The 16,323-nt window shown below is 36.8% G+C and overlaps 1 protein-coding gene across 1 annotated transcript in view; it reads left to right on the top strand.

The window, feature by feature from the left end:
- The window catches only part of ROBO1 (roundabout guidance receptor 1), a 411,503-nt gene extending 395,547 nt beyond the window's left edge, over positions 1-15,956 (top strand). The window contains 4 exon segments of the mRNA XM_080801074.1: positions 355-507; positions 6,846-7,154; positions 12,498-12,694; positions 14,273-15,956. Of these exon segments, the coding sequence (XP_080657200.1) occupies positions 355-507; positions 6,846-7,154; positions 12,498-12,694; positions 14,273-14,287 (674 nt within the window). The 3' untranslated portion in view covers positions 14,288-15,956.
- Positions 15,957-16,323: the final 367 nt, after the last annotated feature.

The raw sequence follows: 16,323 nt of genomic DNA, 5'->3' as shown, positions 1-16,323 counted from the left end.
TGCTGCTCCCCCTGCTTGTGCTCTCTCTCTCTGTGTCAAATAAATAAAATAAAATTTTTTAAAAAAGTAATTGGGATGGTTTTCTTTAATAAGTGGTGTCAAGAACTTTAACAGAATTAAAGTACTATGGTTTAAAAAAAAAAGCTGGAAAAAATTTTCAGTGTTTTTTTTTCCCCCCAGTGGATGGGTTAGGCAGAATGACAAAAATCCTAGTATTGGCTAGAATAGTTTATTTAAAACTATTTTTAGGAAATTAGGGATGCTTCTAGTCCTAGTATTTTCTTTTTCTTATTTAATGTTATAATTAAAATACATTGATGAGTTTGGCTCTGATTTTTTTTTTTTTTTACTCAGGCCGCCGACATTTTCATGCATCCCAGTGCCCTCGACCCACAAGTCCTGTTTCTACAGACAGCAACATGAGTGCCGCCGTAATGCAGAAGGCCAGACCCGCCAAGAAGCAAAAACACCAGCCAGGACATCTGCGCAGAGAAGCCTACACAGATGGTAAGTCCATTGAAACACATGAAAACATCTATGAATCTCGCTTGTTTACCCTGGCTCTCTAGGACTAGAAAATGCGTCCACTGGCATGAGGAATTACATTAAAAATTCATTAACAGTAAGCCTCCTATAACTTAATAGCAGTGATCGACTTTCATATCTTGTCAAGCATGTTCGGTCCTTCTAATAAGAGGGTTCTTTAAGAAGCTAAGAACAGTGCATGTTTTTATTATCTCTAAAAGGTTATTTTGTCGTTGTGAACAGACATCATTGTAGTTGAAGTAATGACAGAGAACTAACTTTCCTCACATTCCCTGATAAATCTTCCAAACCATCCTGTTTTTTGGTTTCCTTTTGGAATTTTGCATTCAAATAGAAGACAATAAACTCATCTGAATATTAGTTCTAACTCTAGTGGTGTCAGCGTTATTTTGTGCACCAAAAGGCAAATCGAATCATCTTCCTTCATGCCTTCACACGGTATCGACTCTCACTGAGGAGGTAACGCTTTGTATTCTCAAGGGAGCCCCAGAGAATAATGCAAACGTGTAATGTTGTCTAGAGAAAGCCTTTAATGAAAGTGCCTCAGGTGGCCCAGCATTTATTAAACCGCCACCTTCTCGTTTTATAAACAACCCCAAGGGCTTTGTTGGAAATTCACGTAAGATAAATTCTCTCAGAACTCACCCATCTTGTCAAGTTTGCTAAATTTGCTAACGGGGTAGGAGAAGAAGGGTGTCACCGACCACTGTCCCCCCACCCCCTGGTCCTCTCCATCCACAATCTGATTAGGACTTTCATTACCAGTCAGCAATTTTTCAAAAGGGGCATCATTTGCCATTATCATATGAAAGCCTAATATTATAGATCCTTATCCAAGGTTACAAGGAGGGTTTTCTGAGGCACTTCTCCCTGTGATTCCTGCCACTTGACAGAAAAATTTAATACAAAGCTCCCAGCATGATGAGCACAAGTAATTTTGCAATGAGTGGCTGTCCATGCTATTATCTGTACTTTATTCAGAGTATCTTCTCTCACTCGCATCTATCTGATATTAGACTACATTAAATACTGGCATGACACAGCGCACCTGGGCCTCCTGGCTTCTGCCCAGGACTCTTTTGTCAGTGAAACTGAGCTGTCAGAATATTATCTGATTTTGAAGGGTTATTACAGTGGCTTTGTGCATGTTTGCCTCTGTGAAGGGACAAACACTAGGTGTAAATCCCCAAACTCTATCGGCAGTTTTACATTTATGGGACCCCTGTAATGGCATTTTACAAGTTTTATGGCTGTCCTATCAGTTTTTATTATCTGGAAGAGTGCTGCTTACTGAAAGGTGGGTCAAACAGCAAACCCGGTGTAAGAACATCTAGGTTGAATACGGAAGGGAGAAAATCTGGCCTAAAGCTTTGTGTAGCCCTTTCCAGCTCTTGTGTATACTTGTTTTGAGGGACTTCTAGCGTTGAGGGGTGCTTTTTCAAAATGCTTTAAATAATGCACACATGCCAAGGTAAAGGAGATGGTATCACGGTTCTAAATTGCGCTATGCTTGAAAATGGTGACCTCTATTTATTGTACCACATTCTGCAGTCCTTTCCTCAATGTATTTAACAATTAAATATAAACTCTAACTAATCCCTGCATCGTAACTATGAAATAGAAAGATGAAACACCGAGGTTGTTTTTTTAACGTTAATTTTAGAAATACCAAAGAAATATATTGAAATCGCTAAAGCCAGAAAGTTAACTTGAAATATTATTTGGATTTTTCATTGTTTATTTCACAAAAGGGATTATGCAGAGTTATCATAGGATAGAAAGTAATGTGGAAGCCACTAATTATTTTCTTGAAGTCATAAAAATAGACAAAATGGAAATATGACTCAAGTTATTTTTAAAATTTTAGCTCTAACTTCCTTTCAGCATTTTGATAACCATCTGTCTTTTAGTTATGTTTATTATACTAAAAAGCCTTGAGTTTAATTCTGGACATTTTCTGAGTTGATAAAAAATACCAAAATATGTGTTATTTTATACATACCCACATATGCATATTGATGAAGTAAAATCAAGTAAATGCAAATACTTCTTCATGCATCAAATAAGAGAAATGCACACTCTTGATAGCAGTGGTTATGACATGAGAACACTGGATCATTTTCTCAGAAATCATTTTCTCAAAACACTATATTGCATTTTTTTTTAAGTCATAGGCCATTTCATGAAGAAACTCAGTGGCAGACACAATTTATAATTTATTAAGAAAGAGAAAGAAGAGGGGAGAAGAAAGAATTTGAAGAGCTTCCAACTGTTAAAATGTGAATTAAGCTTAGTAGTAAGACATGCTGGGCTTTTTTCTTAATTTTTGATTTTTAATGACTACAATGTTAACTACGATGGATGAGTCCGATTATCAATAGATTTCCTTTGTGAACTAATTTCAGAATATATCAGTCTTGAGTTTGTAGTGTCTTTACTTCATAAATTTTGTTCGACTTCTGTAGTTGTGTCATAGAACTTTTGCAAACAGTATAAAGAAGGCTAAAGAGTGGTCATGTCTGCCCCACTGAAGAGTAGCTGTGGTGATTCTTGTCAGTCCAAACTATATTCATTTTCTATAATCATTTCTATATTCATTTCCATAACACAGCGCTAGAGACTAGGTGGCTTAAATGACAGAAATTTATCCTCTCATGGAAGCTGGAGGCTAGAATCCCAAGATCAAGGTGTTGGCAGGGTTGGTTCCTCCTGAGGCCTCTCTCCTTGGCTTGTAGATGGCAGTAGTCTCCTTGTGTATTCACTCCGTCTTTCTTCCATCTCTATGTGTGTCCTAATCACCTCTTTGTATAAGGAAACCCGGTAGATTGGATTAAGGACCATCCCAAGGATTCACTTTACCTTAATTACCTCTTTAAACCCTATATCCAGGGACGCCGGGGTGGGTTAAAGCCTCTGCCTTCGGCTCAGGTCAAGATCTCAGGGTCCTGGGATCGAGCCCCACATCGGGCTTTCTGCTCAGCGAGGAGCCTGCTTCCCCCTCTCTCTGCCTGCCTCTCTGCCTACTTGTGATCTCTGTCAAATAAATAAATAAAATCTTAAAAAAAAACAAACAACAACAACAACCCTGTAACCAAATACCATGTCATTCTGAGGTACAGGGGGTTAGGACTTTAACATCTGAACTTTGAGGGAACAGAGTTCCCGTGGCCCTGTGAACCATACCTTACTCTGTGGGTAAATCGTAGGCCTCAGAGAGACCCAGGGAATACAGTGCACAGCAGAGTCCTGTGACAGGAAGAATCTGTTTATTTATCTCATATTTGTCGCTTTCAAGTTGAACCCAGACGAAGGGTAGGATTAAAATATATGAATATTTATCAGTCAGAGTCTTAGCGAGTTAAAGCCAAGCGTAAGTGCATTTCTAGGACCTTCTAATAGATTCTGCCCACCCCCTCTTTTCAACCCTTTCGATGCATTTACATACTTGATTTAAAAACCAAATCTACATTATTTCTCCAGCCCTACTTTTCATAAATTATAAATTCACCACCCTCTCTGGAATGGTGTTATTTTGACTTGATTTATCATTAATTACAAGGTCTTGGGACTTTGAGCAGCTAAGTAAATAGAGTGCTGGATCTCCATAGTGAGTTAGTGCCGGCAGAACTGTCTGCATGCATGTGCTCTGACATTTTACTTTATATATGTTATACCGGTATTTGGAAAGCATTGTATAAAGAATGATGTTTGTAGGATTATAAAAAGTGTCTCTACATATATGTATGTAAAACAGGTCCATGATCTTATTTGTTGAATCCAATTTGAGCTATTGTTTGTATGTTCAGGGTGAAAGTACTATTTATCACTATGTGAAATAGAGAATTGTTCATGCTATAATAATCCCTGCTTTGACTCAGTAATTATTTCATAATACCTAAAAATGTTTATTTGGTGAACTGTTTGTATGAGAAATAAAACCTACAAGCATTTGCCTCTCATCATCAACTAGATACAGAAGCAATTACATTTAAGAAGTTAGAACTCTTAAAATTACTCCTGGTTTCTCTTTTAGTTTTCTACCTGGGTTATAGAGCATCGGGAAATAGATTTTGTCTCGAGAGTCACATATTCCCAAGATTTTGTGCGCTCTTATAATAGTGGTAATCAACAGCTTCAGTAATCTGATGAACCCAGACATTTTATGATTTGTTGATAGTGGCAGTTACTTTCTGCCTGCTTGATAATCGGTGTTTGCAATTTTGGGGGTGAAGTCTATGGCAAGGAGATTGTGCGGAAATGAGCCTGCAGGCACTCACTCCATCTACTGCCAGATATGTTCTGAATTAGATTTTTCTCCTTTCATTGCCAGTCCCAGGCTCAGCCTGAACTTAGAACTGCTCTGCCTTGGGTCACTTGGCTTTATGCCACTCAGTATAGTCTGGTTTTTAACCATCTCTTTTTGGTTATTTTTAATAAACAAGTAGCAGATGAGGAAGGACTCTCGACTCTCATGATAGTACCCTTTTTTTTTTAAGTATTTTTTTTAATCCATTAAAGTAGTAAAGAGGAAAACCAGGCACAACGACAATGGTAATATATGTTGTAAGACAAAAAAAATTTGATTTTGTAAAATCAGGAGAAAATGAATGCCATTTGCTGTGCTTTAGCCACCCTTTTGGGTAATGTTTAGAGGCTATTTATATGAAACTAGAACATGACGAGCCATGAGAATGAACAACAAAAATATGTAAGTAAAATGTGGACCAATTTTAATAATGGAGTCCTAAGTATAGCTCTCCACATATGAAAATTATCATTTTGAAGTCATGGCTGAAAAAGCCGTGCTGATAATTCCCAAATCTTGGTATCTCTGGACTTGGCCTCTCTTGAAACTCAGATTTTGCGTACAAAAACCCATTAGACATCTCTATCTAGGTACTTCAAAGGGGCCTCCTATTTACTTTTCTAATATTGAGCTCCTACTTCTTCTCTATAGGCCATCCATCTCTTCCTCAACCCCTCCTTCCTTATCTTCAGTGAAGTTTCTCTCATCCGCCTAGTCAACGAAGGCAAAATTCTTTTTTTTTAATTTAATTTAATTTTTTCAGTGTTCCAAGATTCATTTTTTATGCACCACACCCGGCGCCCCTATAGCAAAAGTCTTCAAAGTCATCTTGGAATCTTTCCTTTCTTTCCTTTCCTGTATTCCACTGATCATTAAATAATACTGATTTTTCTTCCTTAATATTTATCAAATACGTCTAATCTGAACAGCCACCAATACAGTTCCATCCCCTGTCATTACTTTTCTGAGCTCTAACAATAACCTCTTGCCCTCCTGGATTCAAGCCTTTCCTTTTAATTCATCCTCCATAGTAAAGGCAAAAACCTAAAACTAAAATCTCTTCATATTCTTCTACTAAGTTACCAACTACCATTAGGATATCTATTTCTGCTTCCTGGAATGTACATGGCAGCCAAGGGTAGCACCCCTTAAAGAAATAAATTTTTTAACTATCAAGTTATTGAACTTTTACCTACTTTTATCCTTAAGTATGTCTGTAAGAAGTTGAATTATATACAATGTCTAGTTATATGTATATATGTATGTGATATATATGCATTAACATATATATGTAATGTATAATGGAAGATAGATAGGTGACATTCACTTATATCTATACCAGAGATTATCTGGTTTAAAACCTCTGGGTGCAGATACAGAGTGCAGAGACCTCATCAATGGATGGTAGATTGTAAACACAAAATAAAATGAAATAGTATAAAGAATACTGAACCAGAAATTAGGAATCTAAGGGCATTGGTCCTTGTTCTGATCATACCTAGACTTGAGATTGAAAAATAACTAAAGTTCTATGCATTTGAGTTTCCCTTCTTATAGAGCAAGAAGGGATTTAGGCTAGATTAGGGGTGGCAAACAGGTCTCAACTCAAGTGCCAACCTCAATCAATTTGAAGTGGTTGCCTGGAGAGTAGCGGTATGCATCTGGGACCAGCAACATTATGCTGAAATCAATTAAGAAGGTCTGTCACAGTTGGGGGAGAGGAAGTGATAGCACACTTGCCCATATTATCTATCCCAAGAGTAGATAATCTTTAAATCTTTAAGTCCCAGCTCTATGATTCAATATTTTTCTGCCATATGACAATGAGAATACATTGAAATTGTTGATCTTCTTGTTCCTTGGTTGTCTTCAATTGTTCCAGTTCATTTACGATACCTTATCTCACAACTGAATGTGACTCCAATGCTAATACTAATATTTAGCAATTTTATAAGCGGCAGACTTCTATAATGTTTTCAATATTCCTTTCTAGATCTTCCACCACCTCCAGTGCCACCACCTGCTATAAAGTCACCCACTGTCCAATCCAAGGCACAGCTGGAGGTACGACCTGTAATGGTGCCAAAACTCCCTTCTATAGAACCAAGAACAGACAGATCGTCAGATAGAAAAGTGGGCAGTTACAAGGGGCGAGAAGTCTTGGATGGAAGACAAGTTGCTGATATGAGAACCAATCCAGGTGATACCAGAGAAGCACAGGAACAGCAAAATGATGGGAAAGGACGAGGAAACAAGGCCACAAAACGAGACCTTCCACCAGCAAAGACTCACCTCATCCAAGGTACTGATTTATTCAAACAGCAAATAAATACAGATTGAACATATGTTCGCAAGTTGCGCTGTTAGGTTCTCTTAGGCCATAGGGAAAGGGATAAGATATAGAAATTGACTCTCTAATGGCGAAGACAAGCAGGTACTCAAATAATTTTAATATAAATAAATTAAATACATAACATTATATAAGAGTCCCTTGGACAGGTACCGGTTGAGTTGGGTTTTAAAGGAAAGCATGATTCCAACAGGTTAAACAGAAAAAGGGATAGCAGGTAAAGGAAGCTGTTGGAGAAAAAAACCGTGTGAGTGTAAAAGCAAATGTTTGGTGAACATTGATTTCCAGTTCCGCCAGACACAAATAGTGAAAGGTAAAACTAGAAAGGTGGTTGGGCCAGATTGGGAAGGCTGGGAATATGATCTAGAGTGTGGGATTTATGATATAAGCAGCGGTGAGCCAGTAAAGAATTTTGAACAAGAAATGACAGAATCAGATTTTGAGAAAAATAAATGGCAGCCTTCTATAGTGAAGGAAGAGATCTTGGACTTGGGTAGATGAAGGTATCAGATCATTGTAAAATATCTAGGTGTAAACTAAATAAACTAGGTAAAATATCTAGGTATAAACTAGAAAACACTGAATTCAAATAGTTCTGTGGAAAATGGAGAGAACAGCCTACAATGACATTTTGGAGATAGAACCAGTGGTGACTGACTGAAAGTAAAAAAATAGAATGAAATTATGGAGTAAAGGGGAAGTTACTCCAATGTTCATTAGATGGCCCTGTTTGCCGGCAGAACCTAATTGTACTAACCAATGTAGAAAGAAAAACAAAACAAAATAGAAAAGATGTCTGAGGGAAAAAAATTTCACTTTTGAATGGATTAAGGTGCTGATAAGAGCACAGATAGGGAGAAAATCAATAAGACTTTAGAGAGCTAAGTTTAAAGATCAGGAGAAAGGTTGTGAGTAGAGAGTGGGTTTTAGAAACAGCAACACAATTGTATGAATTACAGAGGCTAAATTTTCAGCATGATACACTCGTTATTGTGGAACAATCAATTCTCTGGGAGCAAAGCAAAGCAAAACCCTAATTTATAGCCATTTACTCACTTCTATTGGGTAGTTACTTCCAAAATGACTGGCTTCAAGCTGCTAATATGAAGTCACTTGTGCACTCCTCTTCTGAGAACATGTGAGCCCATCCCAACACACCAATAATCGGCAGTGATTATATTAAAAGGTTAGGCCCAAGAATGACTTTCTACAATGGAAGTTGAGATGGATCTACCAAGAGGTATAAAATAATCAAGATCTCCAAGCCAGAGAAAATAATATCCTAGAAAGAATGGAGAAGGAAATTTTAAGAAAGAAGTCTAAAATGCCACCCAGAAGTAAAAACTGGGTGTCAACAGGAGGAGGAGGCTGGGGGAAAGAACACATGAGAATTTTGCAATATGATTTGTGGGTGGCATTTAAAAGAATTGTTTTTAGTATTGTAGTCAGAATAGAAGCCAGACTGTAGGGAGTTGTAAAGTAAATGGAAATTGTGGAAGAGAGGTGATGAGCTCCTTTCGGAAGGTTGGGAAGAGGAGAGATTGGAAAAAGAGTTTGCCAGGAAGACAGAATTTGTGGGAATGCTTTAAGATAGGATTATTAGAGACGAAGGAGAAGAAACCATTTAGGAGAAAGAAATACAGAAAAGGGGAGGATTGATGAAAGAGTCTGAAAAGAGGATTACGGAATCTAGAAGCCTTTAGGGGGACTTCAATACTACGGTAGGATTAGATATAAATTTCTTGTTCTGTTTATTCTGAGCCCCTGGTCATTAGTAACTTTCTTCATAATGGGAGTCAGTTTCACTCTGTTCTGTGACGGGAAGCCTGAACTCCTAATCCAGGCCTGGACTCCGCAGTAAAGTGATAAGTAAAAGTACCTTCCAAGCAAAAGCCTCTACTATGTGACAGCGAAGTACTTGGTGTTATCATCACAATCCAACGTTTGAAAAACTGAGCCTACTTTTTATCAGTTAAGCAAAAGGTGATCTGGCTCTGAACTTTTAACCCATACTGTACTCCCAGTAGTGATTTATAAATATAATGTCATGACATAAATGATGAAGTTTATATGTGGCCCAAAAGTGTAGACCAATTTGCTGCTACAAGGAAGCTTTCTCTAAAGCATTGGGATTCTTCAGGAGAAGAGTTTACAAACCTGGAAGGTTCTTGGTGTATGCAGGATTAGAACAAAGTGATGAAATTATTTTTACCAATCTTTAGAGATTTATTAAGTTGTCCTTTATGTTATAAAAATATTTTGAACTAAAGAACTATTACTGGAACCATTAATCTAGAAACAAAAAAACTTACTTCATGGAAAACGCTGAGATACACTGACTGGATTATTATTTTATAGGTCTTACTTTCCCAAATTCTTATTTGAACCATAACCCTGTGTATATGTGTCATTAAATGATCATTTCTATGCATTGCTGTAATTTTCACCTTCATAATTCAGTTGACATTATTTAAAATGAAGGAGGAACCCTGATTTACATGTTTAATGAATGGTCATTTTTAATTAAAGAGAGTGGTCTTCTAGACTTGAATGACTGATCTTTTTGCTGACATTTACCTCAATTAGTTCAATTTATTTCTGCATATATCAAACATCCACTGTGTTGTAAAGCATTATACTGGTCCTGAGATTTATGTGTAAACATGAACCTTGACCTCATGAAGCTTATAGTCAAAGACAGAGATAAGTATATCTGTATGTTTATAGACATACTCACATTTGGTGTAACGTTTATGATACTATACTTGAGAGTCCAAAGAAGGGACAGTTAGCCCAGTCTTTTGGGGGTATGTAAGGTAAAGAAAGACTTCTCGATCTTTCCTGGTAGAAATGACACATAACCTGAGTGTTCAGGATGGGTGAGATTTAACTTGGGTAAGAAAAGTGAATAGATTGTTCTGCCAGAGAAACTCAGCATGAAAATCTCTGAAGTGCATTGAGAAGATTATAAGAAATTCAGTGTTCCTAGATAGTAAAGGTGGTCAAAGGGGAAGCTCTTAAGGTAAACCTAAGCTTAAGTCATACAGTGCCTGTAGTTCCTGTAAGAAGGCAGCTGAGCGATTAAGGATTAGAGAGGAATGACTCAAGGCAAGGATCTATTAGTAGATATTTACCATGCTGGGACAAGAGATGTGGAGAATACAAACCAGGCTCTAGGATCTGAGATGACTGAGTGGGAATATTCAAACTTTAACATTTTTTAGTGTTAAAAATCGGGTTCACCTGTGTATATTTGAATGCGTGGAAAAAGTACACTTAAGGCATACTAGAAGGTGGTTGGAAGGGAGGGAGACTCTAAAATAATTTCAGTTTTCTATATTTGTTGTCTTAAGGATTAGTATTGTCATTAACTATATGAGGGAATACAGAGAGGAAAGAAAAGAGTGGACCCGATGAAGTCAATGTTGGACATATTGAGTTTGAGGGATACTTAAGAGAAAGTGTTCACCATAGATCAGGAGTTGGAAATACAAATTAATGAATTATCATGATAAAATATTAATTAAGGGGCGCCTGGGTGGCTCAGTGGGTTAAAGCCTCTGCCTTTGGCTCAGGTCATGATCCCAGGGTCCTGGGATCGAGCCCCACATAGAGCTCTCTGCTTTGCAGGGAGCCTGCTTCCTCCTCTCTCTCTCTGCCTACCTCTCTGCCTACTTGTGATCTCTGTCTTTCAAATAAATAAATAAAAATCTTTAAAAAAATTTTTTTAAATAATTTAAAAAATATTAATTAAATCTATGCATTCATTCACTCAAAACTATCCATATGTCAAGCTGAGAGTATATCAAAACACGAAACACAAAATACCTGTCCCCATGATGGGTATAATCTAGAAAAGTTTACAGTCTGTGAGAATGGATGAAATTTCCCTAGGTGAGTGTGGAAAATAATGTGTATATATACACTAGGCTACATGTTGAAACCTTCAACATGTAAGATGCACTGCATTAAGAAGAGCCCACAGGAGACTGGCCAGGAAGAGAGGAGAACTAGAAGCTGGGAGTGAATATTCCCAGTTTAACAGTTTAACTTGATGATGGTTTCCTAATGAAGGGCAGTGACAAGTCCAGAGACATAAGGGCTAAAACATGATTAGCATTATCAAAGTCAACAGTGGATTTTCTCTTTTGTTGTAGTAACGTGGGCATGGATAGATTACCACGGGATTCAGAGTAAATGGGAGTTTTGTCTACCAATACTGAGCCTAATTGCTTTAAGAAGCTTTGCTGAACTGTAAGGCCAGGAAGAAGGTATCGCTTCATGTAGAGCACAGGCTTGAGGGGAACTTTTGAGCAAGAGAGAGATTTTATATTGTAGTCTGACAAAAACTAAAGTCAATGGAGAGAAAAAGATTGATGGAACATGGACAAAAGATGAAGGTCACAGGATTCCCAGTGCCGTGAAGCAAGGGTGAAAAACAGTGGTCTTCATGGATTGGGAGACCCCGGCAAGTCCGAATCTCGCTGGAAATTGTGATGAGTAGAATGGAAGGAGAAAGGTGTCATCAAGGTGTACAAAGGGTAGAGCGGACAGGCTTTGAAGTGAAGTAAGCACCTGAAAATCATCGGTATAAGCAGCACCAAATTAAAAGCAGTATGGAGATAGAAATTCAGGAGATGGCATTTAATTAGAATGGCTTTGTGTTTTAACCTAGCAATGATGGCAGGCTTCTGAGAGTCAGGGCTTCACAGTGTAAATATGATGTTGAAATGGAGGTTGACATCTTGGTGTCTGGAAAGTGAACCGGGGCTTGGTTCTGTTTCTGTGGTTTGAGGAAACTGGACTTTGTTTCCATCAATGCCTTGAAATAACCCTTCATAGTTTGCATAGGGATTTCACGATCCCCTCTGTTTTTACATCAACACTGGAAGCACCTCTGGGTGTAGATACTATTAATGCTTTTTTAGAAAAGTGAACACTAAAGCCTAAAATAATTGGAGAGCCCATAATGAAGGATAGAACTGGAAGCTAAGTCCGACTCCAGGTTTGGTTTTCCTCTTCTAATGATGTTGGTCCCCAGTGAGTTTGAGGTGGACAAGAGCTTGTGAATGAAATCAACCTAGATGCCAGCCAGTACCAGGAAAGACAATGAGGCTTGTTATTTTATTTTTCTGGACACTGCTGCCTTTTTAATTATTGTTATAAAATGTCCTCATTTATTCCTCAATAACACTGATGCTTCTTCATTCAGAATGACAGATATAAATTATGTTACATTATGCCTTGGAACAGTACAGTGGTGTTCATATACACTTATTATGTTTCATTACACAGAGGATATTCTACCTTACTGTAGACCTACTTTTCCGACATCAAATAATCCCAGAGATCCGAGTTCTTCAAGCTCAATGTCATCAAGAGGATCAGGAAGCAGACAAAGAGAACAAGCAAATGTAGGTCGAAGAAATATTGCAGAAATGCAAGTTCTTGGAGGATATGAAAGAGGAGAAGATAATAATGAAGAATTAGAGGTATCTATAACTATTTTCCAAGTTTCTCAGTATTATACTGTTGTTACATCAGCCTCAAAGTCAGGAATATTTATCAGTCTACAGAAATGTTACTGTTTTATCACAAACCCTAATGTTGGTGATGCCAGAGACTGAAATTCTTTGAATTTAATGATTTCCTTGAAATGTATTCCAAAGTTGCAAATGGGGATAATAATTTCTTTTTTTTTTTTTTTTTAAGATTTTATTTATTTATTTGGCAGAGAGAGATCACAAGTAGGCAGAGAGGCAGGCAGAGAGAGAGAAGAGGCAGCAGGCTCCCCACTGAGCAGAGAGTCCAATGCGGGACTTGATCCCAGGACCCTGAGATCATGACCAGAGCTGAAGGCAGAGGCTTAACCCACTGAGTCACCCAGGCTCCCCGGATAATAATTTCTTTTTAGATCTAGAGGGCATATTCATCTGCAGATCTTCAGATAAGAAATTTATATGGCAAACATGTTGTTAGGAAATAAGAACTATTTACTCAGATAATATATTGCATAGTATTATATTATAGTTGGTTATAAAAACCAGTAAGGTGACAGTTATGAGGATTTGAATGAGGGTGCTTAGCCTATGTTATCATCGGCCTCCCTAGTAATCACTATGGTTAATCTGACTAATTTGACCAATTATCTTCCACCTTCTTTCTTCTGAAAATTATCCTTGACCTGATCAGTCAACCTGATCCTTGACTCTAACCTTCCCAGATGGAAGAGAACCCTTTTTGAGTCAAATATATACTCCTTTGTTAGAATTTATAGATAGCAATACAAGATGGAATTGACAGTACGTCATATCATATTACAAAATCACCTCCTACTTTTAAGACAGTGTTTTTCCCATTTAATAAAAAAAAAAAAAGTTGAGGGCAAATTTCTCTTCCCACAAATATATTTAATCCCAAGTAGATTGTTAAATGAACATTAAACTGAACTTTTAAAAATAGAAGATGAAACATTTTAAGGAATGATGTCTAATTGAATTTTCTATAATACCCAAAGCATTTTCATTTTGACATTTGGAATAAGAAGACTTTCTTCCTACAGTTGTTAAGAGAAGTTATTTTATAAGTTATTTTACTTTATTCTTTTGTTTTTTGGGGGATGTGTGTGTGTGTGTGTGTGTGTGTGTGTGTGTGTGTGTGTGGTTTGTTGTTGTTGTTGTTTGTTTGTTTTTGTTAAGTAAGAGAACCTTTCTGGAGGACAAATCGTCATCATACAGAACTCTAATACTTAAAATCCATAAAATTTAAACTACAATGTTGAGTTGGGGCTGGAGGGAGTAGAGAAATCCACTTTCCACTGCTCCTCTGTCTCCTACACCACATGCCCCAATACCCAGACATAGCACAGAACATACTCACGGGGAACTATTGCATTTTCTATCAAAACCAACTATGACAAATGAATGAGTTGCCATGAGCGCTTTCTAACATATGCCGGGGAATGAACAAAGAAATACCAACTGTAAGGTTGAAAACATATAAAATCAACAAACTCTAAAACTGTTCTCTAAAATTTATTTTCAAATTCAACAAACACTTTTCTCTTACAGGAAACTGAAAGCTGAAGACAACCGGAGAGGCTTGTGAGATCTAATGTGAAAATTATCACTCAAGATGCCTCATGTCTGATGACACATGACGCCAGATAAAATGTTCAGTGCAATCAGAGTGTAAAAATTGTCATTTTTTATTCCTCTTATTGGAATACCATTTTTAAAAATTTTATTGGAGTTTTATTGTTGTTGCTTGATCCTTATCCCTAATGAAGAACCTCCCTATTCCCCTCGCTGTTGGAGCAAACCATGACACCTTCCTTCCAGCAAGGGACGTATTTGACTTCTTGCTCCAGCCATCAGCCAGCAAGAAAGAATGACACAGTTCTTTTGCATTTTGCCCCCGAGATATGGCATTGCACTGCTTAGATACCAAGCCAATTTTCAGCAAAGTATTGATCAAAGATACAAAATTGATGAATCAACCTCATGCCAAGGGCTCTCAAGACATAATCTTTCTATAACCAACTGCTAAGGCAAACGAAAACATACTTCATTTTAACATGATTTTTCAAATCAGTCTTTCATACCACCCTCTGCTGGGAGAAAAAAAATGTAACAAAAGCAGAACAACCACAAATCAATTTGAATGGGGTAGAAACATTGTAAATAGATGCTCTTTGCAATCCCTGGTGGTACTTTATTTTGTCTTCATTTCGATCATTAAAGTATATTCTTGGAAGTATACTTCTGGAGAAGTAGGGGTAAGCCAGTTGGATCTCTGGTTGTCTAGTCATTGTCATAAGTAAGCCTAGCAAAAAACCTTGTTCTATTTTTCAATCAAATGCAATTATAAATGCATATTACAAACAAATGGATGTTTTTAATGACCAATTGAATAAGGACATCCCTATCTTAACTGGCCTAAATTTCTTCTGGTAGTGTCAGTTCGACTTTCAGAAGTGCCACTTAAGGAAGTTTGATTTTTGTTTTTGTAATGCACTGTTTTTAATCTTTTTTTTTTTTTTTTGGTTTTAAAAGCACAATCACTAAACTTTATTTGTAAACCATTGTAACTATTAACCTTTTTTGTCTTATTGAAAAAAAATGTTGAGAAGCGTTTTTAACCTGTTTTGTTCATGCTCTATGTTTGTATTTGGAATATTTGAATGATGACAGATGGTGAAGTAACGTGCGTACTTTATTGTTGGCCATTCACCCAATGGTTCTTACTTTTCCTGAACTTAAAGAAAAAAAAGGTTTAAGTTTGTTGTGGCCAATTTGAAGCTTATAAGATTTTCTTATAAGTTCAAAGAGAGGCATTGCTTGCTTTGAGTTGCCAAATGATGCCCTCTGACTGTAGATTTTTATGATCCTTTTTTGTTGTTATATGAATTTCATTGACTTGATAATTGGTGCTATTTGAGGGAAAAAAATGTACATTTATTCATACACAGGTATCAGGCCTGACCCCACTGGAAAACAAAGCCAAACAAAACTGAACCACAAAAAAAAAAAAAAAAAGCTGGTGTTCACCAAAAACTAAATGTGTTCACTTAGATAATTTGAAAGTTACATAGAAAGGGTGTGCAGTACTAAGGGAACAATCCATGTGATTAATGTTTTCATTATGTTCATGTAAGAAACCTCTTATTTTTAGCCATAATTTTGCATACTGAAAACCAATAATCAGAAAAGTAATTTTGTCACATTATTTATTAAAAATGTTCTCAAATACATCATTCTTTCTTGTGTTGATTTCTTTTGTTTTTTCATTGTGTGATCAAATTTATTCCATTTAATCACAAAGTTGTGCTGTCTTAACATTTCACCACTATATTATCAGATGAGTGAAAATTCTGAACAACCAGGCTTTACTTATGAGGAAAAATTCTCATTTTACTCCATGGAAATTAAAGATATCAGATCAATCAAAACCTAGAAGGCATTTGATCACAGAATACCATTTTAATATTAAGGAAGCACTAAAATGTTTATCTCTGTGTATCTGAATTTCAGGTAACCTATTTCTGACATACTTAGGATTCAGGTATGATACATCTAATTTATAAAGTTTGGACCACTTACATTCCATCGAAAAGAAAATT

The sequence above is a fragment of the Martes martes genome (assembly GCF_963455335.1).
Source record: "Martes martes genome assembly, chromosome: 1".
Taxonomy (NCBI): Eukaryota; Metazoa; Chordata; class Mammalia; order Carnivora; family Mustelidae; genus Martes; species Martes martes.
The sequence above is the reverse complement of the archived record's forward strand: the minus strand, read 5'-3'. Positions and strand labels throughout refer to the sequence as shown.